The 26,921-nt window shown below is 38.7% G+C and overlaps 1 protein-coding gene across 1 annotated transcript in view; it reads right to left on the reverse strand.

Annotated features, from left to right (window-relative positions):
• Window positions 1-26,921, reverse strand: part of LOC140277401 (matrix metalloproteinase-17-like) — an 86,560-nt gene that overhangs the window by 26,280 nt on the left and 33,359 nt on the right. Inside the window, exons 2-4 of the mRNA XM_072372404.1 lie at window positions 16,516-16,648; window positions 15,432-15,567; window positions 3,734-4,020 (exon numbers count right to left, since the gene is read on the reverse strand). Of these exons, the coding sequence (XP_072228505.1) occupies window positions 3,734-4,020; window positions 15,432-15,567; window positions 16,516-16,648 (556 nt within the window). The remainder of the gene's footprint in view (window positions 1-3,733; window positions 4,021-15,431; window positions 15,568-16,515; window positions 16,649-26,921) is intronic.

Genomic DNA, 26,921 nt, shown 5'->3' on the forward strand with positions numbered 1-26,921 from the left:
AGGATTTGCAGTGTATACTGCGGGTCACTTACTGCCTTTAAAAGTGCATCTTTTGTCTTATAAAATTTGCTAAATGCCAGACTGAAACATCTGAATACCACATTACTCAGGAGTTACACAGTTAATTGAGAGGCTTTTATTCTTTACAGTGCATGAGAAAGACGGAGATGATTCTAAATGCTATATTTAGTAAGAGTCCTGACCTGACCAAGCAAAGGAGCTGTACGTTCTTTTATAGCATAGAAATAACAAGAAATAACAGCCTATCATCGAGATATGAAAAAAATCGTATAAACCTCACTTCTAAGACCATACGTGAAGATGACAGTGACCTGCCGTGTGGAGTTGTTTGTAGCCCCAATATTGAGTACAGATACATGGGAAGAGACATATGCCTGACAAACAAAACAAACTTTTTTAAATGAGTTTCAGCCTTCATCACAGTAAGTGAAAGTAGCCTTTGAAAGTAGGTATATGTGACAAGGTAAGATGATTCACAAGCAGCAGCCTTTTTAGAGTGACGTGCTGTGTTTTTAACACCAAAGCTGTCTTCCATCTGCCCCTCACCACTGCTAAGTAATTTGTGGATACAGACATAATTCTTTTCACAGAACTTTCACTCTTTTTTTCTGTGTTCTACATGATAATTGCATGGTTTGAGAAGATAAATACATTGGGATAATGACGACAAGAACACACCTCTGATACCGCCCTGCTTTTACTGCTCTGCTCCAATTAATCAAAGCCCTGTCGATACAAATGCTGCTGTAAACTACAACAGCATCATGCCTTCATGTCATAACAAGCTTTGCAGCCTGCTCTGAGATATAATTTAACTCACCTGTAATGGGGTAGAAGTCAAAGACTGAAATTAACATTGGTCCTGGCTGTGTAATAATGTCTCATGAGCAACATTTACACCCTGACTCTAAGTTTTCAACTTCATCTCTTAAGAGTTGGAACACTATATGCTTGTGAGTCAGTAGCGGTTCATCTATCAGGTTACAATCATAAATGTGAGGATTGTCTCTGGAGAAGAATTGTATTTTCATCCAAATTGAGCAATCATCTTGGTATTTGCACACATAAACATGTTTTGTTTTGCCAACGAAGAAACTATAAAAATGTAGAAACTACCTCATCCTGGCTTTTATAAGGCAATAACTCACCAGTAGTGTCATATCTAAACCTTTTTTTTATAAAGAAGCTTGGGATTTTAGAATATTATAATCTTTCTTGCAGACAGTTAGAAAACTGTTATCACGTTTCTTAGCATATGGACCAGAAACAAAGAGAAAAAGCACACAAAGCTGTGTCCAAAAATATCAAATTCACCTCGGACAAAAAAAACCCCAACATATTTGCAACCTTTTCTTTTTCCAAAGCCAGGTAGAGTATTTCCGGTCTTAAATGTAAAAAAGGCAGCTACAGTGCTAGTAGTAACCTCACATTTAGTGAGTATCAGTTTTCTAATTTAATTTTGAGCATGACAGCTAATCAGCATACTTCTTAAAATTTAAAACTTTCCTGTGGAGTGCTACGGTTTGAAAATACATCATTAGAAATAAAAGTCCTGCAAAATTTAATAGGGACCTTTTAAGCATCATTTATAAAACAAGATTCTTATTCATATGAGCAGCTTATATGCCTATCAGCCATGACATTATTATAATATTTGTAATGATGATTGTCTTGTTACAAAGACAACCGTCGGGGAGGGGCATATATATATTAGGCAGCCACTTCTGAAGTTGATGGAAGCACTGAAAATGAGCAAACATACGGATCTGAATGACTTTGATGAAGACCACATTTTGAAGGACTGGGCCAGCACAAACTTGTGAGGTTTTCTTAACATGCAGTGATTACTGCCAACCAAAACTGTTCCAAGGAAGTATAAACAGTGAACCGGAGACAGGGTCATGGGCAACCAAAGCTTAATGATGCACACAGGGAGCGAAGGCTGGCCCGCGTGATCCAATCTGACTGAAGAGCTACTGCTTAAAATGTTAATGCGGGTTATTATACAAAGCTGTCAGAAGACACGGAGCACAGCTTGCTGTGTGTGGTGTTGTGTAACCACGGACTGGTTAGAATGCTCATGTTGACCCATGGCACGGTGGAATGACATGGTCTACTTTGATGAGTCATGTTTCCTTTTAAATCATGGAGAAAGCTGGGAGTGTGAGTGACGTTTACCTGCTGGAGAAGATGGTAGCAGGATGCACTGTGGGGGAATAAAAGCATGTCGACATGCTTTAGGCAATGTTGCGCCAAGAAACCTTAAGTCCCAGTCTTCAAATAGATCTTACACTGACACTTACTGCCTGTCTGAATGTTGCTGCCCACATCTGAGCCATCATGCCAACAGCTTCACCCCAAGCAGTTATTCTTTAAGACCACCACAGGTTTACGAAAAACCACAGAGATCTAAGTATTGATTAGGTCCGCAAATGTCTCCGATCTCATTCTGATGAAGTGGAATGTGCTGGATAAACATATATGCGAGGTCCCACCTCACAACTTACAGGATGTAAAAAAGGACCTTCTGTTTAATGTCTTGGTGTCTGACACCACAAGACACCTTCAGAGGTGTTGTGAAATCCACGCTTTGATGGATTACATAGTAATTCTGATGTCATAACGAGAACCAGTACATTGTCAGGCAGAGGGTTAAATGTGGCTGACTGTTGTAAACCTAGTAAGGATTTTCAGTTTAAATTACTTTATTATTTAATCTGCTCTGTATTTCAGAAAAAAATGTTTTTATACAAAACCTTTGCCATGCGAAAAACTATTAATGATGTAAGTAAATGGTAAATGGTAAATGGACTTGTACTTGTACAGCGCTTTTCTAGTCTAGCTGACCACTCAAAGCGCTTCACTACATGAATTCTAAGTATAGTAAAAAGAAAACTGAGAGGACAATAAGGTGTAATTCAAATATAAATATGAAATTCAGTTGATACTTGAAATACACAGGCTGAGCATGAGTACTTCAGAACCGCATTAGCTTTCTATCAGCTTTTTTTTCCTCTCAATAAAGATAGATTGACACTTCAGCACAAAACAGTGTCCACAACCTTATAAGTGTCACCGTTTTACTGCATCCCAATCACTCTTTTATTGATCATCACATGTTGGTAGAGCTGTGAGGTGACTTCACAAATCCTGGTGCTGCTTCAAGGCCTGGTAGAGACACATGCCTCTCAGCTTCTAATACACACTTTAATCACTCTAAACGTGGCACCTTTTCTTCGCAATAATTCAAATGGAAAAGACCCAATTTCAGTGAAAACCCAGTGGCATGATAAAGTGAGATCGATAAAAGTCGACGGTAAAATTCAGTTCCTTCTGCTAAAGGCAAAAAAAACTGATTTAATGGCTTTCAGTGGGCATACGAATGGGAGGTTAGTTTGCAACAGCTACAGGAAATGAAAGGAAGTCCTAATAAGCTTGGGATAATAATATGTTTTGCTTTAGTCACTTCATTGAGGCCATTGTATATTAAACTATTACTTCAAACAAATGAAATACTGATAACAAAATGTGGAGCATGAACAAAGGGGGGGGGGGGCACAGTTTTATAGTCCTCTCAGAATCTCTCACAAAATATTTACCCAGAACCCCACTCTATATCATCTTTGTCTTTTATGGTTCTTCTTCTGATTCGCACACATTCACACTTCCCTTCAACGTGTAATTCAATAGACTTTAAGGCTATTGTCCTCACCTGGTGACCTGAAGGTCCAGGCCTCGTCATCATCAAAGTGTGTATCTCCAGCTGTGAACCTCTCACCAGGGAAAAAGGCGTGCGCCACTGTACCTCCTGGCCCATCAAAGGGGTATCCATCGTTGTGGTCGGCTTTAGTGAAGTCGATCTGAATGTCCGCATCACTGCCAGCCACCTCGTGGAAGTTCAGCGGTGCAATATCGCTCCAGACTTTCAAGGCGTAGTACATGAGGGCTCGGACGGTGTCCCTGCCCAGTAGGGCTGAGTCTTTAGGAAAGGTCCTCACTCTGTAAAAGCAAAAGATCACATACTGAATAACGGATGAAAGAAAGATTATGTGGGGGTAGGGATTATCATGAAGTAGATCTAAACCCACAAAAGGTACGTCTAGATGTTTATTGGAAACAACAAAATAACATCGACGTTTGTGATAAAAGATAAGCAAATATGTCAGTTATTTTGAATTGAAATTTTTTTTTCTAGTGTCTGCATTTTGTTTTCAGTGCAAAACTTTTCAGAGCCAACACTCCTCCATCTCTTGTTAAAAACAGCATGAACGTTAGCTTACATTACAGTGTTCCAGGTCAGAAGTTACCTGAATCTCACCTTTAACAGATGACAATGTCCGGTGGGATTGTCACATAGCAGCTATGTCCTCCACTGTTAAGATAAATCTGTATAATATGTCCAATAGTGCTGTGAACTATGTTATACCTCTTTAAATTTCCGTAATGGAGGATGTTGTTGCAGTTACAAGATCTTTTACTGTATTTGTCACTTTTCCCCTGCAACTGTGAGTGGATATTGAATAATGCATCAAACTTTATTTAAAATGAGTAAAATAATCACTTCGGAAATGCTGGATGTGCAATGATGGTAAATGGTAAATGGACTTGTACTTGTATAGCGCTTTTCTAGTCTAGCTGACCACTCAAAGCGCTTCACTACATGCCGCATTCACCCCACTCACACACATTCATACAGCACGTCTTAGGGGATAACTACGTGCTTTCTAAGCATTCACACACATTCATACCCCCAATGATACACTGGGGGAGCAACGTGGGGTTCAGTGTCTTGCCCAAGGACGCTTCGACATGTATCCTGGGGAAGCCAGAGTCGAACCACCGACCTTCCGATTGGTGTGCGACTGCTCTTCCTCCTGAGCTACAGCCGCCCCAAATGATTTGCTAGGAAAGTTAAATCACTCTTACAGCTACGGTAGGACTGCTGTTACATCTTTGAGGCACACTCCTTATGAACATTCTTCAGATTCAACCCAATGTCACAGATCAGACACATCGTAAAATGGCCATATTGGGCCCTTGTTCCCTAGACAGACATAGCTTAAGTTTCAATTTATCAGCATGATGATATCATCTACCTCCTTAAATGTTCCTACATAGAGATATACTCTTTTAATTTTGTTGCTAGTGTTTACTTGGTCACAAAGGCTTATATGGAGGAGGACAAAGGCTACGGTTAAAAGCCACTAATGCACAAACCCTTGTGACTGTCCCAATGTGTTAGAGATCTCTGGTTTGACACTCAGCCTGTACGATGTTCTCGACGGCCATCATACTTTCATTTCTCCTCTTACTCGCAATCTCTTACTTTTCTACTTCATTCTCACCCATGTCTACATTTTACAAAATACAGGGTTAGACAGTTCTAAAAATCTACATGGTAATGGTTTACACATTTAGATAATTCTGTGATTCCCATTATATCACGTGAATGCTGTCCAACAGGAAACAACAGCTGTGGGATACATTAACAATCTCAAAATTTGCAACCATGGATTGTGACACTATCATTCTGATTAAGTTTGCAAAAGTACATATCACATTTTTTGGTTTTGTCTTTTGAAAAGGCCTACTCCTTCTGCCTAGTTTATACTACTTAAACCACCATACTTAATCAAAATCTAATTCTGGATATTTATGCTATGACTTTTGGTATTTCTGCCTTTTATAGTTTTTGAATCATCAAGCATTTAAAAAAAAACATTAAAAATGATTGAATAATCCTTGATTTGTGAGTGGAGATTTGTTGCATCGTGAGTGACTGTACACGCATGGTTAGTGACATCTGCAGTAAACACAACACTTACTGTTGATATGAGTCAATGCAGGAAGTCTAGGTAGGGCAGCTGGTTAAATCAATGCCCCATATGCAGATGTCAAACCTCCCTAACACAGCTGGTCCCTATTTGTGTCACTGCTAGGGCTATTTTCTTCACACTGTCCTCATACAAACAGCAGCAATACAAAAAGTCTTAGCATGAAGCTCCAGAATGAGCTGAGAAGTTTGATATTTGAATGCCTTATACAGTATAAACTATCCAGAGGGAATAGTTTTAACAATACAGCACATACAAAATATGTAAGAAAATAAATATTTGCATTTATGAATACTGATTGCAAAGTAAACATGCTTCAATCTGCTGAGGTATGTTTAAGTTCTTCAAGTTTCCTTTTTAATTGCTTTTAAACAAGTTTACACTTACTCAAAAAGTGATTGACCACGCATGAACACTCAACCTTAGAACAACAAAATCTCCTGCCATAAATCAAGGCTTGTCCAATCATCTTATTGCTTTAGTTAAAGAGCAAATTCAGAAATTTTAAGTTCTTTAAAAAAATGTGTTCATCTGTTTTTCAATGCATCCATTCAGCATTCACACTGCTGTTTTGCAGGAACAGCGTCTTCTTGCATAACGTGAAATGGAAACGGTCGCCTCCAAAAACCACAACTCTCGAATAAGAACGCCTTCGCTAAACATCCACAGTTTCACTTCACAAAAGAGTTGCATTCTACTCTTACCACACTGTCCTCAAAATATCTAGTTATGCAGATCAGTTCATTAGTGCAGTTAATTAATGCATTAATTAGCAATCATGTCCACTTCAACAGGGTGTCACAAAACAGATGGACAGTATTAGCTTAGATGCAATGTTAGCTTAAAGCAATAATAAAGTGATAGTATGAAAATTGAGTTTTAGTCATTAATATGCAAATGAATGCAGCAAGCAACTTCAAAAATTGAGCAGACCATCTATTTTGTGGGTAGATCTGTGGTGTACATGAGACCGGATTTGTCTTGCTTCGATTTGTTTGCAAAAATATTACTTCACAGTCCATTTATTCATACTGCCCAAGTATCTGACCGTCACTGCTAACCACAGTTAGACAAGGTCACTGCAAATGGCTCAGCCTCCACAGACAATTCACCTACTGATTAGTCCTAATTCAAACAGACGAGGGTGGGCGATTGTGTATGTCTGTGTTTGGTAGAGTGTTTGAGAGAGAAAGATAGAGAGGCAGGGTGCACGGTTTTGTCAGCTGCAAGCATGTATCTGCATCTAAATGTTGAGCGCAGCACCTTGTGAGTAAGTGTTTGTGTGCGCGCGTGCGTATGTAATTGTAGGTAAGCCTGCCAAGGTCAAATGATTCCTGCCCTGCATCTCAGATGAACTGAAGATTCTCTGTAAACTGCTGGCATTCACATGCAGAGACAATAGGTGCATCAGAATAGAGCAGGTGTCATTTCCCTGTGCTGCCGCCTATAAATTTGATTATCTTTACAAACCACGACATGGAACTTAACAGTGTGTCAATCAAACACCTTCCATATATCTGCCTTTCTGATTATATTTCAATCAAGCAACCAACTGCAGTCAGATGTTATGTTTATTAAACAGCTTGTCCTCAATAAGCCAAGGTCATTATTTGCTTTTTTATAATGTAGTTGTTTTCTCATCAACTTTTATGACTAAATCCAAAAAATTAAATTATTCCATTCCAATAACTAAAATAACACAAAATACATCACTGCTTGATCACTGGAGTTTTATATTAATAGAATAAGTTAATATTCATTCCAAAATTAAACTTTTCCAAATCTCTACTTTTGATTTGAGAGCATTTCAATAAACCCACTTCAGATTTAACAAGACATTTAAGTTGTCATTTTTCAATGAATGTAAAACCCACAAGCAATCAGCTAAAGTCTGCTGGTACTCTCAAATACTTCTTTTCCTGCAACATCTATCCAATGCATTTTCAACATGCTTGTAAATACTTTGACATTTTGGGTAATGCGCTTTTTCTGCTTTTTGCCTGCTCGATTCCCGCGAGGTGCCAAACAACCCCAAGGTAATGGTGGCTCTCCAGGAAGTCAGTGCATCTGGCCGAGAAAGCTATTCCAACACATGATTCCCTGTAAAATCCCAATTTTGTGGTTTTTACACCTCTTTACTGCGTTTTTGTGCAAAATAAACACACACAATGTGATGTGTCAGCTTTAAAGGAGCCAGAGGTCTCAGTTTCTTAACTCTGTGTAGCATCCCCTGTCCAGTCTTCAGGCTAAACTGAGCGGACTGAATACTAACTTTACCTATTTTTAGTATGCAGAAACCACAGAGTTATTGAGTCTCTTTTTTTTACATGGAGACAAACTGACTGACTATATATCCAAAAACCTCACTGTTGTTTTAGGCTACTTGTGGTCTGCTTCCCTTTATTGTTGCATGCCTCCTGCTACATGGTTCCAAGCATGGCCTGAGAGCCATATCAACACTTACCTGTACTGCTGCCGCTGCTGCTAATTAAACCCCACTTCAATTCTCACATCCCATGAGTTATTGTCATCAAGATCAAGGCTGAGGTGGCAAAATTTGTGTGAACTTATATCAATGAAATCATCCCTTCCTTGTGGGTTGTCTGTTTGACTTGTAATTAAACAGTTTCAGCCATTGTCTTACTATTGTCACCTGAGTGGAAAACTAATTTAAAAAACAGAAACCTGACTGATAATGACAAAAGTGACAGTTTTTTTTAACCAGCAGCAGGTTTTATCACAACACGTTTTTTTCTGTTCAGCCCTAAAAGAATAAATATGTAGCGGATCGAGCTGCATGATCAAAGCACAATCGTCCATTTTCTTTGAAACATTATGAGTGTGACTCATGAGTAGTTAGAGAGTGATGAGTGCATTCGCCAGCACTGTTTGGTCAACAAAAAAGTGCAGATGTAGGAGATTTTGGCAGCGGTATAAAGCAGGAGTCATCAGCAGCTCAGTGGCTGGAGGGCTGTTTAGTAGCAACCCAGCTTCGGAGTGCGCAACATTGACTTACAAATAAACATCTGAGAACAGAGTGTGCTGTCGGACGCATACATCAATCAAATATAATACCTACATAAAGAACTGCTTACATCGAAGAACACCCTGACACTACTTAGCAGTCCTAGCCAAAGTTACGCTGCAGAGCTTAACTGGCAAACTGAGGACAGAGGAGGAGGAAGTAGGATGGGGATAAGGAGAGAGAGGCACATTGTTAGAGGCTGATGGGAGTGAAAGAGAAAAGAGAAAGAAAAGAGAAAGAAAAGAAAAGAAAATCGAAGTCAATGTCACACGGGTGTTGAAGATTATATGGCTATGCATGCATTTGTTCAGACTTAGGATATACAATAAATAAACAATTGACAGAGACTGGTCAAAGTCTTTGATGTCTGCAACATTTTTATTTTTTCACAACCGAGAAGCTGGTGCGTTATTCTACTTCAGTCAGATGTTTTTGATTTTAAGACATTTGATTTGATTTAAAGATGTAGGAGGATGAAATCAGGGAAGCTTCCCTATGCGTCCAAAGGCCCTCACAGACGAGAAAGGTCATATGCGCAAGTAAGCCATTCATCTACTATATCTGAGTCTTTGGACCGACATCGGTTGCCCTTTGTAATATCTTACCAGACCTGTGATAGATCAAATTATCCTATCACTGGTAACATTTTCTAAAGCCTGGAAAAACTCAGGGGATGTTCCGTGGTCTAGTTTCTTCTCAGACTATTTAAATTATTACATGTTAAAAGGTCATTGGAATGTTTACCCAGAGATACTAAAATATTATTTCCTAAATCAGTTTTGAACGGACAATTTAAGTTTAAATATTTGCAGGAACCCAAGACTATCACTAAAATATGACAAATTCTGCATTAAATATATCAACTGTAAAAAAAGTTCGGACTTGAAATGTCCCTTCATGAAATATATGCATCTGGAAGGTTTCCCTTAACTGGTTTGGAGTGAATAAACTGAACAATGTAATGCCATCAGTGTGATATGGCTTATGTTGCACATGGCTGCAATATACAAAGTAGTAGCACAAAACCACAAAAAAAATGCACAACACCAGGTACTTTGGCCACGTGCAAGAGAAAAATATCAGCAGGCAATAACCATATCATTTAGATGATCCACTGTTTCAGTTGTGATGGTAACACCTCACTACAACTGATTTGCATCAAGCATTTTCATCTCCCACCTTGGAAAGGTCACCAGTCCATCACAAAGCCACACAGAGACAAACAACCATTAACACTCACACCTAGGGTCAATTTAGAATCACCACTTAACCTCGCATGCATGCTTTTTGGTGGTGGGAGGAAGCCAGAGTACCTGGTGAGAATCCATTGATGTATGATGAGAGCATGCAAACTTGACACAGAATGGCCCCTGACAGGATATGAACCAATGACAGATGCTCAGAGACGACAGTACTAACCACTGTGTAGCCCTTCTACTTAACCTTTTAAGTTGTATCTAATGTTTTTTGTATAATTTACAATAATTATACTTTCTCGGTTTTTGATGGATCCAACTCGCACACTCACCCTTGCAGCTCTTCCTGTTTTACAAAGGCTGCAGTCGCACAGGGAATGACTGGTTACAGAAATCAGGAGTTGGACGACAGGCCAAAAACACACCCAAGCATAAAGCATACTAAGTATCTTGACAGCATTTTCACAAGGTTGTGAGCAGCAAGCATAAACTTAGCTTGTTTTTGTAGTTCAAAGAATTCCCAATAACAGTGTCACTGCAATATTTCAAATTGCAGTCATTTTCATGCTAACCTTTGTTTATTGTGTCTCTTGTATCTTTTTTGGCAAAACAGTTACTCCCAAAATATCACTTTAGTGAGTAGAAACTAGAGTTTAATCCTAATTGAATGAAGTGAACAAAAGATAAACTAATAAACAAAAGATCTACAAGACATAACATCTACTGTTAGTGAAAGGTCAACTGAAGATTAATTACAAATTACTGCAACATGTGTTCATCACAGCAAAAAGAAGCTTTTAGTCTCAAAATGTATGCAAGTGAAGCAAATCAGGACAAAGAAGAATAGGCATAGTACCGTAGGTAATTGTAGTTTATTCTTCTATACTGACTTAAATTTGTAATCAGTTGAAATAGTGGATATACTGAGAGGAAGATGAGCAGCAGAATGATTGCAGTTTACTGTGACAGACATTTCTGCTACTGTGTAAATAACAAAGCTGCGATGAAGTGTAATATTTTCACTGTGTGCAATGTACAAAGGAATTTTTGAAAATCATAACAAAACAGAAAATATCTGTCTAATAAGTAATCACACTTGTCAATAAAGAAGGAAAAAATTAGCTGAATTCCGTACAAAATCTCTGGATGAAAAAATATCTGCAATAAATGATTCACCTGACAAAGCACATATCTATAGAGTATCATTATATAAATATAACTTAGATTTTTTTTGGCATTACAACCTGCAAATAGAGGGTAAAAACAGATCAGAAAGGAAATCAATGTAGAAAAAAAACATCTAACGGAACTTATATTGTTCCTTTTTACTGTCACTCTACTATTATAATAGGAGTGTGTGGAGTATCTTTATGTCCTATGTATGTTGTGTCACACAATGGCACAGAATGGAAGCCTCTCATACAGTGAACGGATCTGAAATCAAACAATCCACATATTTATGATAAAAACAAAATAAATATAATATCAGTTTCTCAGCAGGAGCTGCAAGCTGTTCTTTCCTTTTTAAGAAAGTTCACAAGGCCTCTTTATTACAATTTTCACCGATGTGAAAGCAGAGATGTGGCTTCCTTGTATTGAAAACATAGGATAAACTTATGAAGCCAGACTGAGAGTGCTGCAGATCACGAGGTGGGCAGTAGTTGTTTGACACTTGTAGGCTGGAGAAAAGCAGAGTTAGTTATAAGAAAAAAGCCAAGTGTTGCAGTTATTCAACAGAAGACCCTGAACCCCGAAGGTCTGAACTTCCGGCCCCCTTCAGAGGATTTTTGACTTTGCAGCCTCAGTACAGTTTGCAGTGCTGGCTAACTGCCACTGTTTTTTCCAGGTCAGTTGAGACCATCCTGCATTCACATCCTGACTCCCTCAGAAAATGTTTGAACCTGTGACTGAGAGCCTCCAGTGATGTGGTGGATTATTTCAACAAGGTAGTGCCACAGGGACAAAGTCTCCGGGTAATTTGTTTTCAATAAGCTGTTGCTATCCTGCCCCTGGTGACATCTGATCCATCCCTCTGAACTCATCACTCTCATGGTCTGAGCAGCTGCTGAAAACACTTACTCTGCTTAGCTGATCTTGGCTGGATGAGCCAGACTTGTATCCTTGGGAACCAGGGATGGATGATTTTCCTCAATTTCTGTCCAAAGCTGGCATTCAAGAGTGATATAGCATAAAGGTAGCCGAATGGAAAGTTTGGCTGTGGCAGCCAGACTGACTTTCACAATTTTGGACAGCCACACATGCCAGCTATTGCAATATTTTATAGAGGTAAAATTCAAAGTACTTTCACAAAGTTAACGTAATGTCAAGAATTAGTTTCTTCATAATTCATCCTGTTTATGACAAATGATTTCAAACCCACAAACGACAGCCTCTCTCCGTGTGTTGAGACTCAAGCAAACCTGAAGTGACAAATTAAAGCATTAATAGTGAGAAACAAATAGTTCGAATGACAAAATTTATTTGCTTCCAAGCGCTGAATTAGCATGGGGTAGTATCTTTTCTTCAAGTCTCAGTTCTTTTTTGTTCAGTTCTTAACCACCAGAGCCTCCTCACTCCCCGAGCCTCACTCCAACAGCCTTCTCCTCAGCTGAACATTCTTGCTCTTTGACCTGTTTCTTCAATCCTCCTGTGCAATGATGTCCCGCTTTCTTGCTTTGTCTCACTTGATTTTGCTTTCCTTCTGCCCTGCCTAATAGATCTATTAGTCTCCTTCTTTCGTCACTCTTCGCCTGGTCGCTCCGGGCCAATGACAGGTTTGTGTCCCACTCTTCTCAACTGCAGGCTGGTCCGGCCAAAATAAAACTTCATTCAGACAGTTAAAATCTTTTTCTTCTGTATCCATTTCTGCCCTTCATTTCTGCTGAGCTGCAGTCTGTTTTACCCATACCTCTGCATTTGTTTTATGTTCTGTAACTCTAATTTGTTTTCCTTCGCAGTAAGGAATGAATCCAGTGGGTGTGAAAGTGTTTGTTAACTTGAGTGTGGAGGTGATTGGTGGGGTAACTGCTCACTTGAAGATGATCTTTCTCCACTGGGGAATCACTCATCTCACTCCTCCATGTGCAAGGTTTTTTTTGCTTGTTAGCCCGCCGTCTAGCACAGACTGAAATGCTTTAAATGTGCAATCCACTGCAACAACTTGAAGTGAGGCAGTCCTCAGTTAACATTTTCCAAATTAATTAACTGTCTCAATCAATAGTTTTATGTCCTCTTTAATACAGCATGATGGTAATTTGTATCATGACTGCATTTAGAGGAAAACTTATGATAAAGGAGGGTATTCTTTGTGGAGGGGAACCTTTTATTAATGTGTCACTACTATATGGGTATAAGATCCTCCCCTCGCATATATATCCAGTACCAAAAACTAAGATGGTGATGGCCACAACTCCAGTTTTGAAGTGCACAAGTCTACAAACTCGAGGATGATGTAATGATGGCAACATCCCCTTCATCAAGCTTTTTGTAAATTCGATAATAATCTATTCCTTCTTGTCTGCCCTACCTCCCACTGGATATGGGCTTTCCTCCTCCTCTTGTCTGTTCTGCTTTCCTGTGCTAAAAAAAACAAAACTCACTACATTGTTAATTCTAACTCTTTTCACCTAAAACTATCAGTCATGCCCCCATCCTTCAAAAATTAATTGCTTTTGTCAGTCCTCCTCCAGACTGCCTTTTAATTCAACCCTCGTCCCAATCTTCAATCTAATCTGAAGTCTCAACTGCCCACTAACTTTGCTCATCCACCACCATCAGCGTAAAGACGAGGGACCCCATCCTATCCCCTTCCTACATTTCCCTACACTCAACTCACTGCTCCTCCATGAGGTTCAACCTAATCTAATCACCAAAACATTTCCTCCTTTGGATCGATCTTTTGTCAGTCATATTTACAAATCTAGTGCTAACCCTGTCAATAATCCTGAAAAATAAAGTCTCCATCTTTGTAAACAATATATCAACATAGTATATACTGAACACACTGCCAAGATTTTCACAACCTACTTGCAAACAGGGAGAAGGTATCAAAAGCTGGAGCTACTTGAAGCCCTGACCCTCTACACAGAATTCCCACCAGAAGAAAGAAAGAGAACATAGAGTGAAATCCAGCCTTATGTTGGAAGGAGAGTGTAGGTGTATTTGTATTTGAGTGTGGCTCTCTGGGTATGTGTGAATGCGTAACAATACAATTTTTTTTTCTGTTTGTATTTGCTTCTGAGCCGCTGCATGTTTGTATCTGTTGCATTGAATTTCACTGCATGGATAGACACACATTACACAAACTGGCAGACACTCCACCTTCCAGAAGATCTCCTCACTGAATCACTCCTGATAGTGAGCAATAATCAGCTCATGCCAGCCATACTCTATGTCTCGCTGCCTCTTTCCGAACACGAAGGCATGGATACACTTCGTTTTAAAGCACACACTATCGACTGCATCATGAACACAATTGCATACGTACATAGATATATATCATGCGCATCATTGGACGAGTCCACTAAGGAGCAAACTAGAAAAATCCTGAGCTTGCACGATGAAAAACAAAAACATCCAATTTTTTCCACTGTACACCCAAATAATAATCATAGACTTGTTGCTATTTATTCTTGCAGGTTTTCCAAAGACTTCTGAGATAGTGTTTGAGCTTGTTGCTGTTTGTGTATGTTCACTCCAGCAGCATGTCATTTATACATAATTACTCTGCCTCGCAGCCAAAATGAATTGAGAACCAGAAATATTTCTACCATGTAAAGACTGACAATTGGGTGAATCAAGGGATGTGAAGAAGGAGAAAACAGTAAAAATGGGTTGGTTCTTCCAGCTCTCAGTTTTGCAACAGATTACACTGAAATTGATATAACAGTCTTGTCTGAAAACAGACTGTAGCATGGCTTTTTACCAGATCACACTTGAAGAAACAGCATTAAGGTAGCAACCTGTAGTTTACTGCACTCTGGATTCATTTCATTCCCCCAAAGCCTTGTAGGAAGCTGCAGTAGGTGATGACTTCGGACTGCTTTTTAATAGTTTTGAACAATTATTTACAGAACTTTTACATTTGGGGTACCAAAAAAGCCTCTTGTATCCTTTGGAGGTTGGTCAACATGATCAAAATGAGCACACACAGGATAGGTTGTTATTTGGTTGCCATGGAACAGCAGAACTGCAATTTAGTGATCAAGATCATGGCACAATAGTCTTATCTGGGAGCAGCACTCTTGCTTTCTGCCTATTTACAGATGTAACTGTTGACTGGTCTTGGTTCAGCATGGTTAATGTCTGAAAATATCTAGATTTTGTGAGGATTTTCAGTGTCTTAATCTTCCCTACCTCCAGGACAGATGCCTCTTATTCCATTTGTTCTGCAGGTTCAAGCTTCGTCTCCTACGTCCCGTCGTCACTTCGGTGTCAGACACATCTGGCAGAGAGCATCTGGGTGTTTTCATTAAACCTAGTGTGGCTTGGTCTGAGGGACAACAGAGATGAGGAGAGATAATTGTGATGCAAACTAAAGAAACATTTCTTTCATTAAAATCTAAATCCGCTAGGATATTATTATATTTTAGGTTGAAAGCATTGTGCATTTTTTTTGAGAACAACATAGCTCAACATCTGTATAGAGACATCTTCTCCGGTCATATCTTATATGCATACATACATATATTTTCATCCACAGGGGGGGTTTGAGAAGCCATTTGAGTCATAAAATATACATGCTCTATAAGATACCCCCCTTACATGCACAATGATACTCTCACATATACTTATGCTGAGGCTAAAAATATATACTGTGACTGCTCACAAACGTACACCACTCAAAAAAAAAATAATCACCCACATACAGCAGCTTGCACTACTTTCTATTACTGTATACATTATGTGAGAGATAAGGAATGATACTGTTTGAATAGGAGAACTGTGGTGCGAATGAGTGAGTGGGACTGACACTCTGTTCTGCAGGAAATTATGAGCCTGTGAGAGAGAATGGAATACACACTAATCAATATACTGTTCTGTTTCACACATACAAGCATCATCAATCACATACAGTGGGAACGTTGCAGCATTGTCATTCCACTCTCTCGCTCCTGTGTGACAACAAGTATGATTTATGTTTACAAGGTGTCTTGTGGTGTGTAGACAGCTGTGCAATGTAATGCTATCCAATGCATTAAACAAAAAAATAAATATTACCTTTCAGTGTTATGTCTCAGTAATATTGATTCAGCTTTTTCTAATGCCACTCTATGTGTTTTCGATGGAAAGATTGCATTATATTTTAAGGCTTATACTTTCTTCCCCAGATACTTAGTCTGACAAACTCTGTAGGAGACATGATAAACAAACAGAACCGCAGAGCTGCAGTCACAGTGCTACATCCATCCTGAGTCTTGTATACAACACAGCCACATACCTAATACTCCAGTCTCCTTTAACCCTCCAAACTTCTGCATGGCTTTGATGGCCTTCATCAGGGCCTCCTTGGTCTGAAGCTGGCCAGTCACCGGGTCAGGGGGGGGAAGGTAGCCAAATTTACTCAGCCAGTCCTGGAAGGGAAACAGTAGATATAGAGTTCAACAGAGATCAACCCAGACATTAGAAGGACTAAAAGTATCCAAATGCTCTGACACCTGTTTGTGTCTACTGTCTGTGGATACTGTGTCTCTGTGGGTGTTTTGTGTCTGTATGCCGATGTTTACCTGCTAATTCAAAGTAAACACAATCTGAAGCCATTTCATTTCATTTTCATTAGCAGACACCATTTTGTAGTGCTGCTCAAGTTTTCCAACTGTACATTTTCAACATGGACAAATCATCAAGTGGTGCACCAAAAGTAGAGAAGAGATGCTGTAGCAGCTATGGAGTTGGTGAGTAGGCTAAGTTTATTGTTCATTCTGAATCTTTAAATTGTTTTTTGTAGGTAATACAAATTAAAGATAACTTTATTGAGAATAATTATGTAGCTACAACTGTAGTCAATGCTTATGTAGGGGGATAGAGTGAAACCAGAAAGTGTTATGGGTGCACACAGCAAAACTGTGTGCTGTCCTTCTCCTTAGATTTAGTGCTCAGGTCATCTATCCTGCCAATGCTTCTTTCTGTGACAAGGAACTATGAATATCAGGCACATAATTATGAAGCAATGTTGCATTCAAGTAGAGTCCCTATTCTGCCCCTATTCTGTAGTGTGTCCTCTCTATAGTCAACATTATAATATAGTGGGTGAGCGAGCGGACAGTCTTGGTTTGTCTGTGCCCTTATTAGCTTTATTCACCGCAGACATTTTGAGCTGTTACAGCAAGAAAAGAGCAGGTGAAACAAATTTCCTTAATGATGGCTCTGCTCCATCATCTCTTCCAGTCTGCAGTAAGCCAGGATCCTGGATTTTTTTTTGTTTATTTTTAGAAAAATGAAAGTACTTTCTTTTTAATTTTTGCAATTATGACACACACACACTCACACAAAAAGAAAATAGAATCCCAAGGTCTCTTCAGGAAGATAAGAGCGAGTACAAATACTTGGCTTATTTGCTTTTTCTTGCCAAGTACATTTTCTACTTATTACTAAATGGGATTTAGCATTTTAAATGATCATTGTATTGATATACAGCAGGTTTGTAAAGAAAAAAAAGAATGGTTTAAAAAAATGCTCTATTATAAAAAGTTCCTAATTAGTATATTTTCAGATCTGATTAATAAAATCAAAACTAATAATCTCCTCAAGGTTAATTTTCATGTCGTGCCAATTATCATCATCCCAAATGAGAGTCAAATCTGCCCTCTTTTTTGTTCCAATTGATTGTGGATGTTCCTCTTTATATCTCTCTCTCTCTCTTGTTCTCCATCTATCTCAGATTTTACTCCCCATGATCATAATAGTAATAGCCAGCCTGATTTTTTCATTCACTCATTTACTCTGTGATCATCTTAAGTTACAGAAGCCAACAGAAAGGCACATATTTTCTCTTGACAACACTGTTTTGATGTTTTTAACTGACTTCAGACTTTACAGAATTACCCATACCCAATTACCCACTGCATGAATAATTGGTCTGATGTCTAAAATATAACTCCCTGTGCTTACTAAAATATCTTATTAGAACATTAAAATGAAAAGAGTTGTGTAGACACTGTTTATTTTAATAACATGGCAAATATCAGGGAGATAGGCGTCTATTCATTCCCACTTTAAACTAAAATCACTGCCAATGTGATGATGGCCTTTTAGTGTCTGTGCACATGCCAGATGGTTGAAACTATATCTGATAATGGATTAAGGGTTTTGACATAACATCAGAAAATCTTTCTAAAAGGCTGAAAACAAAAATATAGTGAAAATAGATAAATAATAGGCAAATGAGGCAACTCAAAAAAACAACCTGTTCAAAAGTCAGAACAAGCTCCTGATACAGCTGGCATTTATTACATAGTAGTTTTGTTCTGGTTCAAAACGAGTGCAATTCTGGGGCAGGTATTGTTGAGCTGGAGATTCCAGCGAAACACTTTAAAGTTCAAAAGCAATCTATCTCTCAGAGACTGAATCATATGCCTGCATTCAGAATGTTCTGGCAGGATATGCAGTCAGTTTAAAAACAGTAGAGGAGCACATGCAGTACAGTCTGTAACAAGCAACACTACAAAAATCAGCAGCGTATGTAAACCATTCCTACTTCGAAATCCACAGATCTGTGAGACACTCTTGATGCTAAGGTGCCTTGGAAAAAATGCCTGCTGGAGGATTAAATTACACCGCCGGCTATGTTTGATTACACTAGACTCATGAAGAAAAAGAAGGAAAGAAAAAGGTAGCTCGATGTGAGGGCAAACATCTCGCAGTTATCTAAAGCAAGAAACGCTGTATATGATGAAAACTTGGAGCTACCCATGAGTTCATTCTCTCAAAATCTGTGATTAACTGAAGCATGGTGGGGCTACGCACACGCCTGAGACTCCGGTCTTCTTTAATCAGGTGTTACTAAGAAGCACAAATAAAGAAAATGACAGCACAAAGTAATGTCTAAATTCCAATATTCTGTATCAACAGTGCGAGAGAAACACTCTGCTAAGCCTGCAGTGGCAGTGAGCTCTTTGAATAATCACTTTTTGTATACTCTTTCTGTTGTTCTGCTGTTGTTTGGCACAGAATTGTGAACTCTTCATTTCTTGTCAGGGTTGTAGAACAGAACCAAAGAACAGTGGATACAACAACATTCTGAAGGCTGTGCAGAAAAATGTAAAGACTTCACCATTTACCTGAAGCTGCTCAGCTAACAAGCACGTGCAGATTTTCTCTGCATGAAACTGTTTATGTGCACAGCATGTGGATCATTGTGCACTGCAAGTTCTTGAATAATAAATGCATTTTGGTTCCAGTCTCTTGCTGAAAGCAACGCCTCTCGAACTCAGAAATTGCACCTGCTAAAAAGACCTACTCATCCTGCCACTTTTTCTCTCCTCCTACCCTCATTTACTTTGAACCAAATGTATGTGCCTTTAGAGAACAAGTTGGCATTTGGGATTAAAAATGACAACTGCGGCTGCATCAAGACATGCTAGCCCTCCCTTTCACGCAGACATTGATTCGACTACCTCCTCTACTGGCCTGAATAAACAACAAAAAAAACAAGGTAAAAACAAGCATATGGACAGTTTTGCAGAACTGACCATGTTGTGTTTGTCCTTGGGGCTGTTTCTTCGAAAGTGGTTCATCACTGCGTTGTGTATTTGCGGATACTGAGCAAGGTTGCTGTTCTACACTGTCAACAGTCCAAAACTCTGTCATCAATCTAACTGTTAGAGCTGCCTGCTGTTTACATAGTGACTACAGTAACTGGGACTACTGTTGGGCTACATAGTGTTTGAGCAAAAGTGTGCAAGAGGGAAAAAATAAAGTCAGAAGTTAACTTCATAAAACATTTCTCATGGTACAGAGACACAACAGGGTCAAAGAAGGTTAAAATGGAAAAGAGAAAGATGGAGAAGAAAGAGCGAGCAAATGAAAGGGAGTCCTCTTACGTATAAACATCAGCTCATGCTCAAGAGAGCTTTCTGTTGTACAGCCTTGTAAACATCAAACCAGACCCCCGACTATGATTTCACACACCACAAGATAGAGCAGGAGTGTGTAAATGTAAGCCATGCATGAGCAGCATCAATAGCAGCAGCCAAAACGGAAAAAGGAACATCACGGAGAAGCTCATACATACACAAATAAAAAATATCCCAGGTTTCCCATTGACCTTGTAGAGCTTTTCAGAACAAGGGAGGACGCCAGGCCTGTGTACAACTAGTAGCTACACCTCCTGGGGTGAGTTCTAATATCCACTGAGAGTTTTCAAAATACAGTCTCTTGCCAGAGTTCTTTTACAAGTTCCTATATCCATTTGACTGCTTTTTCCATCGTAAAAACATGTTTTCTGTCCAACGACATGAACCCAAGCAGAACATAACAGTTTCTTCTTCATAAAAGTGGGCTTTTAACTGTAATTTCTAAGCCAATAAAAGCGGCGTATTTACACTTATGAGCAGATTCAGGGTTTTATTTACAGTTTTACATTGTTGACTTGCCATTTAAAAACTATAAACAGTCAAATAAGAAATCCATTGTGGAGAAATGAGCTAAAACTAAGAAAGCATTAAAAATTTTATGAAAGTGTTTCAACTGTTCTGGACACCAAAAGTGTGTGAGTTTAACAATAAAAATGCAGGCAGAAAACAAGCTGTTATCCATTTATATTCCAATAGATTTGACATTTGTAAAATAATTGTATTTGTTGTTTCAAATGTTAAAGTAAATCTTTACTTAATCTACTTGTATTTACAAAATACATACAATAAAGTGCAACAAATCTCAAACAATATATGGAGTTAATTCACAATTAACTGCTAGCTGTTCAGGGATGAGTGCATGTTATGGTAACAAGTGCATTTCTATTTGTCCCATATTTTGGGACCAATATTTGGTCCTGTTGCCCTGTATGTTTTTTGGAAGATTCCCTGCTCCAACACCCCTGATTCAAATGAATGGGTCTCTTCATCATTGAGCTCTGAAGAAATGAAGAACATTTTTTTTCTTCTTATCTGGTGCATTGTAGTTGGTAGCAGTCTAAAACATGCAGGTTTGCAAAGTGTAGTGTTCAAATCTCAACTGTCCCAGACCATTGTTAACACAGCCTTGAGAGTAACAATAACACAATTTTCTGATAGTGTCAGAAATTTTTGTACAACCATCCTCCAGAGTGTCTGCCGCAACACCCTATGTCTAGTGACCAACTGATACTAATGCACTGACGTTATGATCAACACGGTGTTGCCAAAGCTGCGCAGTGTCGACAGAAGCCTGACGAGATAAATGTAGCTTGAGGAATTAAAACAAAGCAGCGAATCCGGTTGACTTGCTGCAGCAGGGTTGCTGTCTTTAAGCTGTGTCCTCCAGCTCATAGCATAAAAAAAAACGCAGGAAATTAAATCCCAGAGGAATTCCATCTACTTTGTGAGTAGCAACTTGGAAAATATACAAGTTTAATGCACACTGTAGAAAACGTGTCAGTCAATTTTCAACCCATCTGACCATTTACTGTGGTCAATCTCAGTTTCTTGCAACAATAGCAAACACATTAACTCATTCTGAAACAAATGGACTCTGAATAATGATGATGTCTACAGTAATCAAAGGTCCGAACAGATATGTATATATTTTTGTGACTTGCAGCCCATGTTTGTAATACTCAAAGGTTGTGGAATTAAGGAGGTATGAACAGATTTTTTAGGATACCCTGCACTTGGCATTGTGGAGTCATTTGTAGTATGAAGAAGAGTTTTTCTCCCAAGCGTACTTGTTCCTCCTTGGAGACTGGCCTGTTTACAGAGAATTAAAACAAGAGTCTTGGACTGCAATGAGAGTCCAATTACACAAACAGGATTCTTTAATCAAAAGACAGATGGATTCTTTGACAGAGGATGACATGAGGGTGCATCAATCGTGCAGCAGGATAGTAGGACAGCTCACATCTTAGCTGTACACACAGTGATATCTTGAGATGTATTAAGAATAAGGTTGCTTCACCACAACGGAACAACTCCTGTCAGGTGAAGTGAGTAACATTGATCATTCGATATAATGCAACGTTCTGCCCTGGAAACCTTGGGTTTAAGTGATCATGTGGATGTCACTTTGACATGCACCGTCCACTTAAACATTGTTGCTGACTAAGCATGTTCCTGAACAGAATCCAAGCTGAAATAAAACAAGTTCTGCCATGGTCATCAAACTTTTTCACCCTCAAATCCTTTCCTGACCCCGTCACTCTCCATTTCTGCCTTCTCCTCACACACTGACTCAGCTTTGCTCATGATCTTGACACGAGGTCAGCCAAAAAAAAGACGGGGTTTCAGTCAGTTTCCTATTAAACAGAGGCTCAGGGGAAAAAGAACAGATACGGAGTGGAAGGAGGGAAAGACTTAGGAGAACACAACAGCAGACAGCTGGGTCTTCGTACTGCTCACAGGTCAAGATGGAGGAACGAGGAGATCTCAGACAGGAACAGTGACAGACTTAGGCTGACTGACGAGGTAGACATGGATCTGATGCGTCATCATATAAAACAGCAAACAAGGGACCATATATCACATTCTGGACAGGAGTATGAAAAATCAATTTAGATCACAATGAGCAACATTATCATCACAGCTTTGTGCAAATGACAATTACCATGATTTGTTGTATATATGCAAGCCGTGAAAACACAAATGGAAACTCATTCTACATTTGTTGGGCACTGTGTTTTGAACAAGAAATTTGATTTCTATCTTCTATAATTTCGTCATTCATCTTGAACGGTAGATGCCACATTTCCATGAAAGTAATAAAAGTTAAGTGTCACGCATTCGTAATCCAAATCAACAAGAGAACAATTGAAATAAAACAAACAACAACACAGCTGATCTTCCACCAGCTCACTGCTTCACTAAGATGTTACACATTCTGCCTTTCACAAGACAGCTGTAAGAAACTGTTACACTGTGCAGCACAGCATATTTCACACTGCTCTATATAAGAGAGCAAGACTAGATGTATATCAATCTCCAAAACAGAAAACAACATATATTAGAAGCTACCTGAACACACAACTGCATACTATATAAATGCAAAAATCCCAAATAGGTATTGCTATGGCCATTCAGCATGTAATTGCTCATTTCTAATGCTTTGGACAAATGCGATTTTGAGAGGAAGCTTTGGCTGCATTTTTGGGTAACGATTTTCAAAAAACGACATGATCAAAAGAAAAAGTAGATAAATATATAAAGACAAAGATGTGTCAAACAGAAAGTGGGCAAGACAGTGAAGGACACTTCCTCCATGCAGAGGAAGTGTGATTTGGGTACTGGGATGTGATGGGATGTAGTCATTGCTTACAAACGTGCAGTTCTGGTATATTCACTGTGTAAATGTCTATGAATGAAACCAGTGTTTCCCAGTGTTGACAGGATGATATACTGTTCAGGAAAGAACTAAAATAAATCAGATTTGTGTTCTATACTTTTGTTACTAATGTCATAACAGTGAACGAAGAGGTTTTAGATATGTTGGACAATAACAGGTGTCTGGAGAACTTCTCTGTTGTATTCCAAGTCTTGCCATGGCAGTGAAACGCTGCCGCTTAGAAAAGCATCATGTTCATTAAACTGGTGGTGACACACATGAAAATCAATTAACCAAATAGATCATTTTGCTCTCATGGCCACTAGAAGTTGTGTGTTCTTTGAGGGTAAATTCAATCAATTTTGGCCGAAATGAGCACGCGATCAATGGGTTCTTGATATAGTTATATTTAGCAGACGCATCCAAAGCGAATTACAATCTTACTGCTACACTATCCAGGGTTCTTATTAAGGAGGAGGACAGTCTTGTGTAAACAAGTGATATATCAAGTGTAAGTTATTGTTTGGATAAGTTCCCTACAATGATGTTGTTGTGGCCTGTCAACAGGGCCAATATTTTACAATAAAATGTTTAGGGATAATGAACTATTAGGTTTTCAACAAGGTATTTCACAAACTCGTTACTCACATGACACATCCTAAGTCCACATCAATATCCGTATTGGCTGTGATTTCTACTGCTGTACTAAGAGTATTGTAAGTGTCCTGTAAGCTAGCATTGGGCAATTAGACAAATAGATAATCTATCAGTGCCAGGTCGATTCTATTGCTGACTCCTTAATTTTTTGGGTGGTGGTCTACCCATTTTGTCCAATACCGCCTGTTCTATCTTGTCTGTCCAAGACTGTGATGTCGTTTTTCGTCAACACAAAATAATTGTACCTGAATTCGTTTTTAGGTGCCTAAGAAAATAGTTGAATTGCATGAATGCATATAAAACATATCCCACACAAAGTGAGTCAGGAGGTCGGGGCTCAGTCAGATTGGATTGGAAGTATGTTTCATGAGACACCATCAGATTCTTTGACCAGTATTATACAATTATGAAGATGACAAAGTACTTCAGTTATTCATTTCTTTTAAAATTCGATTTCTGCTTTGTCTAGTTTAAAACGAAATTGAAGAAACTGGGTTTTTTTTCCAATAACAAGCAACTATTCTGTCTTTATAATTTGCTTTAAATTCCCTTTTGAAACACCTGAAACTGAAATGTTTGTGTGTATTTCATATAATATCAAAGAATTTTTGTCATTACACTCAAGACGTGGAGTACCTTGGCTTCACTTGCAAGTCAAAAATGAGAGGTCACAAGATTATTATCAAAGAAAAAAAAGGTTTTCTTTATGTCTGAAATAGTGGATTGCATAACTTCTTACTTCTAAAACTATTCAAGCAAAAAAAACAGAACCATCACTGAACATTACACATCCTGTAACAAGGTTCTCTTGGGTTCATAGAAAGAAGCCAAAAAGGTTGTTAATGGCTGTATTAGAGGACACAACTACTGTGATTGACATGTGCTGCTATGTTCCAGTAAAGTACATTCTCCATATTCTTCACAATAGCTTACATTAGTGTATACAATATTGTCACTTTAGTTCTGCTGTGATTTAATAGTTCACACGTAAATGCATTATTTATGCTTCTCAGAATCTCAACCTGTTAGAAAATGTCAAAGTGGGTATTATATCATCCGAGGGTTTGTTTGCTATTATTTCATGTGCTACATTGTGTGAGGCAAAGTTTGTTTGCTCTGAAATACTCACTCCCGGTCAATGTAATTCAATTACACAGAGACAACAGCAGATAAATGGCCACACACTGTATTTCTTGTTCACTTTCATCTCTCAGGCTTAGTTTTTCTGTTTCTTCCTCTCTCTTCCCATTTTCTCTTTGGTCGTTGACCTGTCTGGGCAATATCTCACATAACGTGGACACTTCTGATGAACATAAAACTGATAATCCCCACAGAGATTAAAGACTAGAAAGCTACGGATAAAGGGTGCAGACACTGACAAAAAGGCATTATACATCTATTTCAACTACATTCCCTCATCCTTCCGTCACAGATTAAAGTAATTTCAACATCATACAACGCTTTCTGTCAGATGAGATGAATTCCCTTTCTGATTCCCAAGAGTTCATTGCTCACCCTGGCATCCTCTCTGCCTCTACATAAAGCTCTAACAGTTTCATCCTCCTGCTTGTGGGATTCTCCATCTGACAGAAACATCCCTCTGTTATTCCCTGATGAATAGCTGCAGAGTCTGTTCGACCTCAGCCTTACTGACATAAAATGAGTCACCAGAAGACGTTTAACCCCACCACCATTATTGTCCTTCAGAATTCAATAAAGGAACAGTAGCAACTTCAGTGTTTACAATGTTCTTCAATGCTTCCGGGACAAAAGTGAACCTCCTCTCTCTCGTCTGCCAGGAGCTTATCAAACAGCTTGATCCTTCTTCCAGCAAATTCCAGCAATAACCTTTAAGAGCAGCCTCAGGAGACAGATGTATACGGCTGCATAATCTTACGATTATTTTGCATGCACAATACTGTAGTCACGTTATATGATGGAAAAAGACAACTGAAGCATATTAACTGCTGGATACAACAGAAAAAAAAAAAACTTGAACGGTTCTCATTTTCCATGACTAATCTACAAGAATAAGTCTGCTGACATGATGTAATCCAATTTAAGGTAACTGGAGGAACCAATGTTTTGTTATACGTTACCACTCATTACACCATTTGTTGCTATTGAAAGACATGCAGGCTCTGTGAGTACAGAGTGAAATTAAAGGAAAGAACACAGAAACCAAAGAAGTGTTGAAAAACTTACCAAGGAAAAGGGTTACAGCAACGTCTGTCTCCCTTTTCCTTATATTTTTCAGCGGTTAAAGAGAAATTACAAATTGCAACCAGCTGAAAACCCCTCACCTAAAGCCTCCAAGCATGTAGGAGAAACAAAATAATCCTCCATCCCGTTTGTTCCTATGATTAGGTTCAAGTATCTTGCCATCAGAATCAACATGATCTCCAATAAGGTGAAAGTGGTGTTTCAGAATGTATTTCAGTTTGAAGCATGATTGCTTTCTAACCCTAATCAGCTAGTTTTGATTTCTAACCATAATTTTAGCCACAGTGTTTGAACAAACAATTTGACTTAATGGTTTATTTTCTTGTAAAGAAATACTCAACTCGGACATTCTCCCTTTGAAATAAAAGGGAAATTTGGCAGTTTTTGTAAATTCTCTGTTTATGAATCTGTATAAAGAAATGATTGTGTCCTTTTTAAACTTTAGCCTGGCCTGTTAAAAACATGACTTCATTCTTTCCCGCCACAGTATCAAAAATTTGATCAAGTATTTCCCTT

The sequence above is a fragment of the Leuresthes tenuis genome, unplaced genomic scaffold (assembly GCF_036924035.1).
Source record: "Leuresthes tenuis unplaced genomic scaffold, fLeuTen1.0.hap1 SCAF_19, whole genome shotgun sequence".
Lineage (NCBI taxonomy): Eukaryota > Metazoa > Chordata > Actinopteri > Atheriniformes > Atherinopsidae > Leuresthes > Leuresthes tenuis.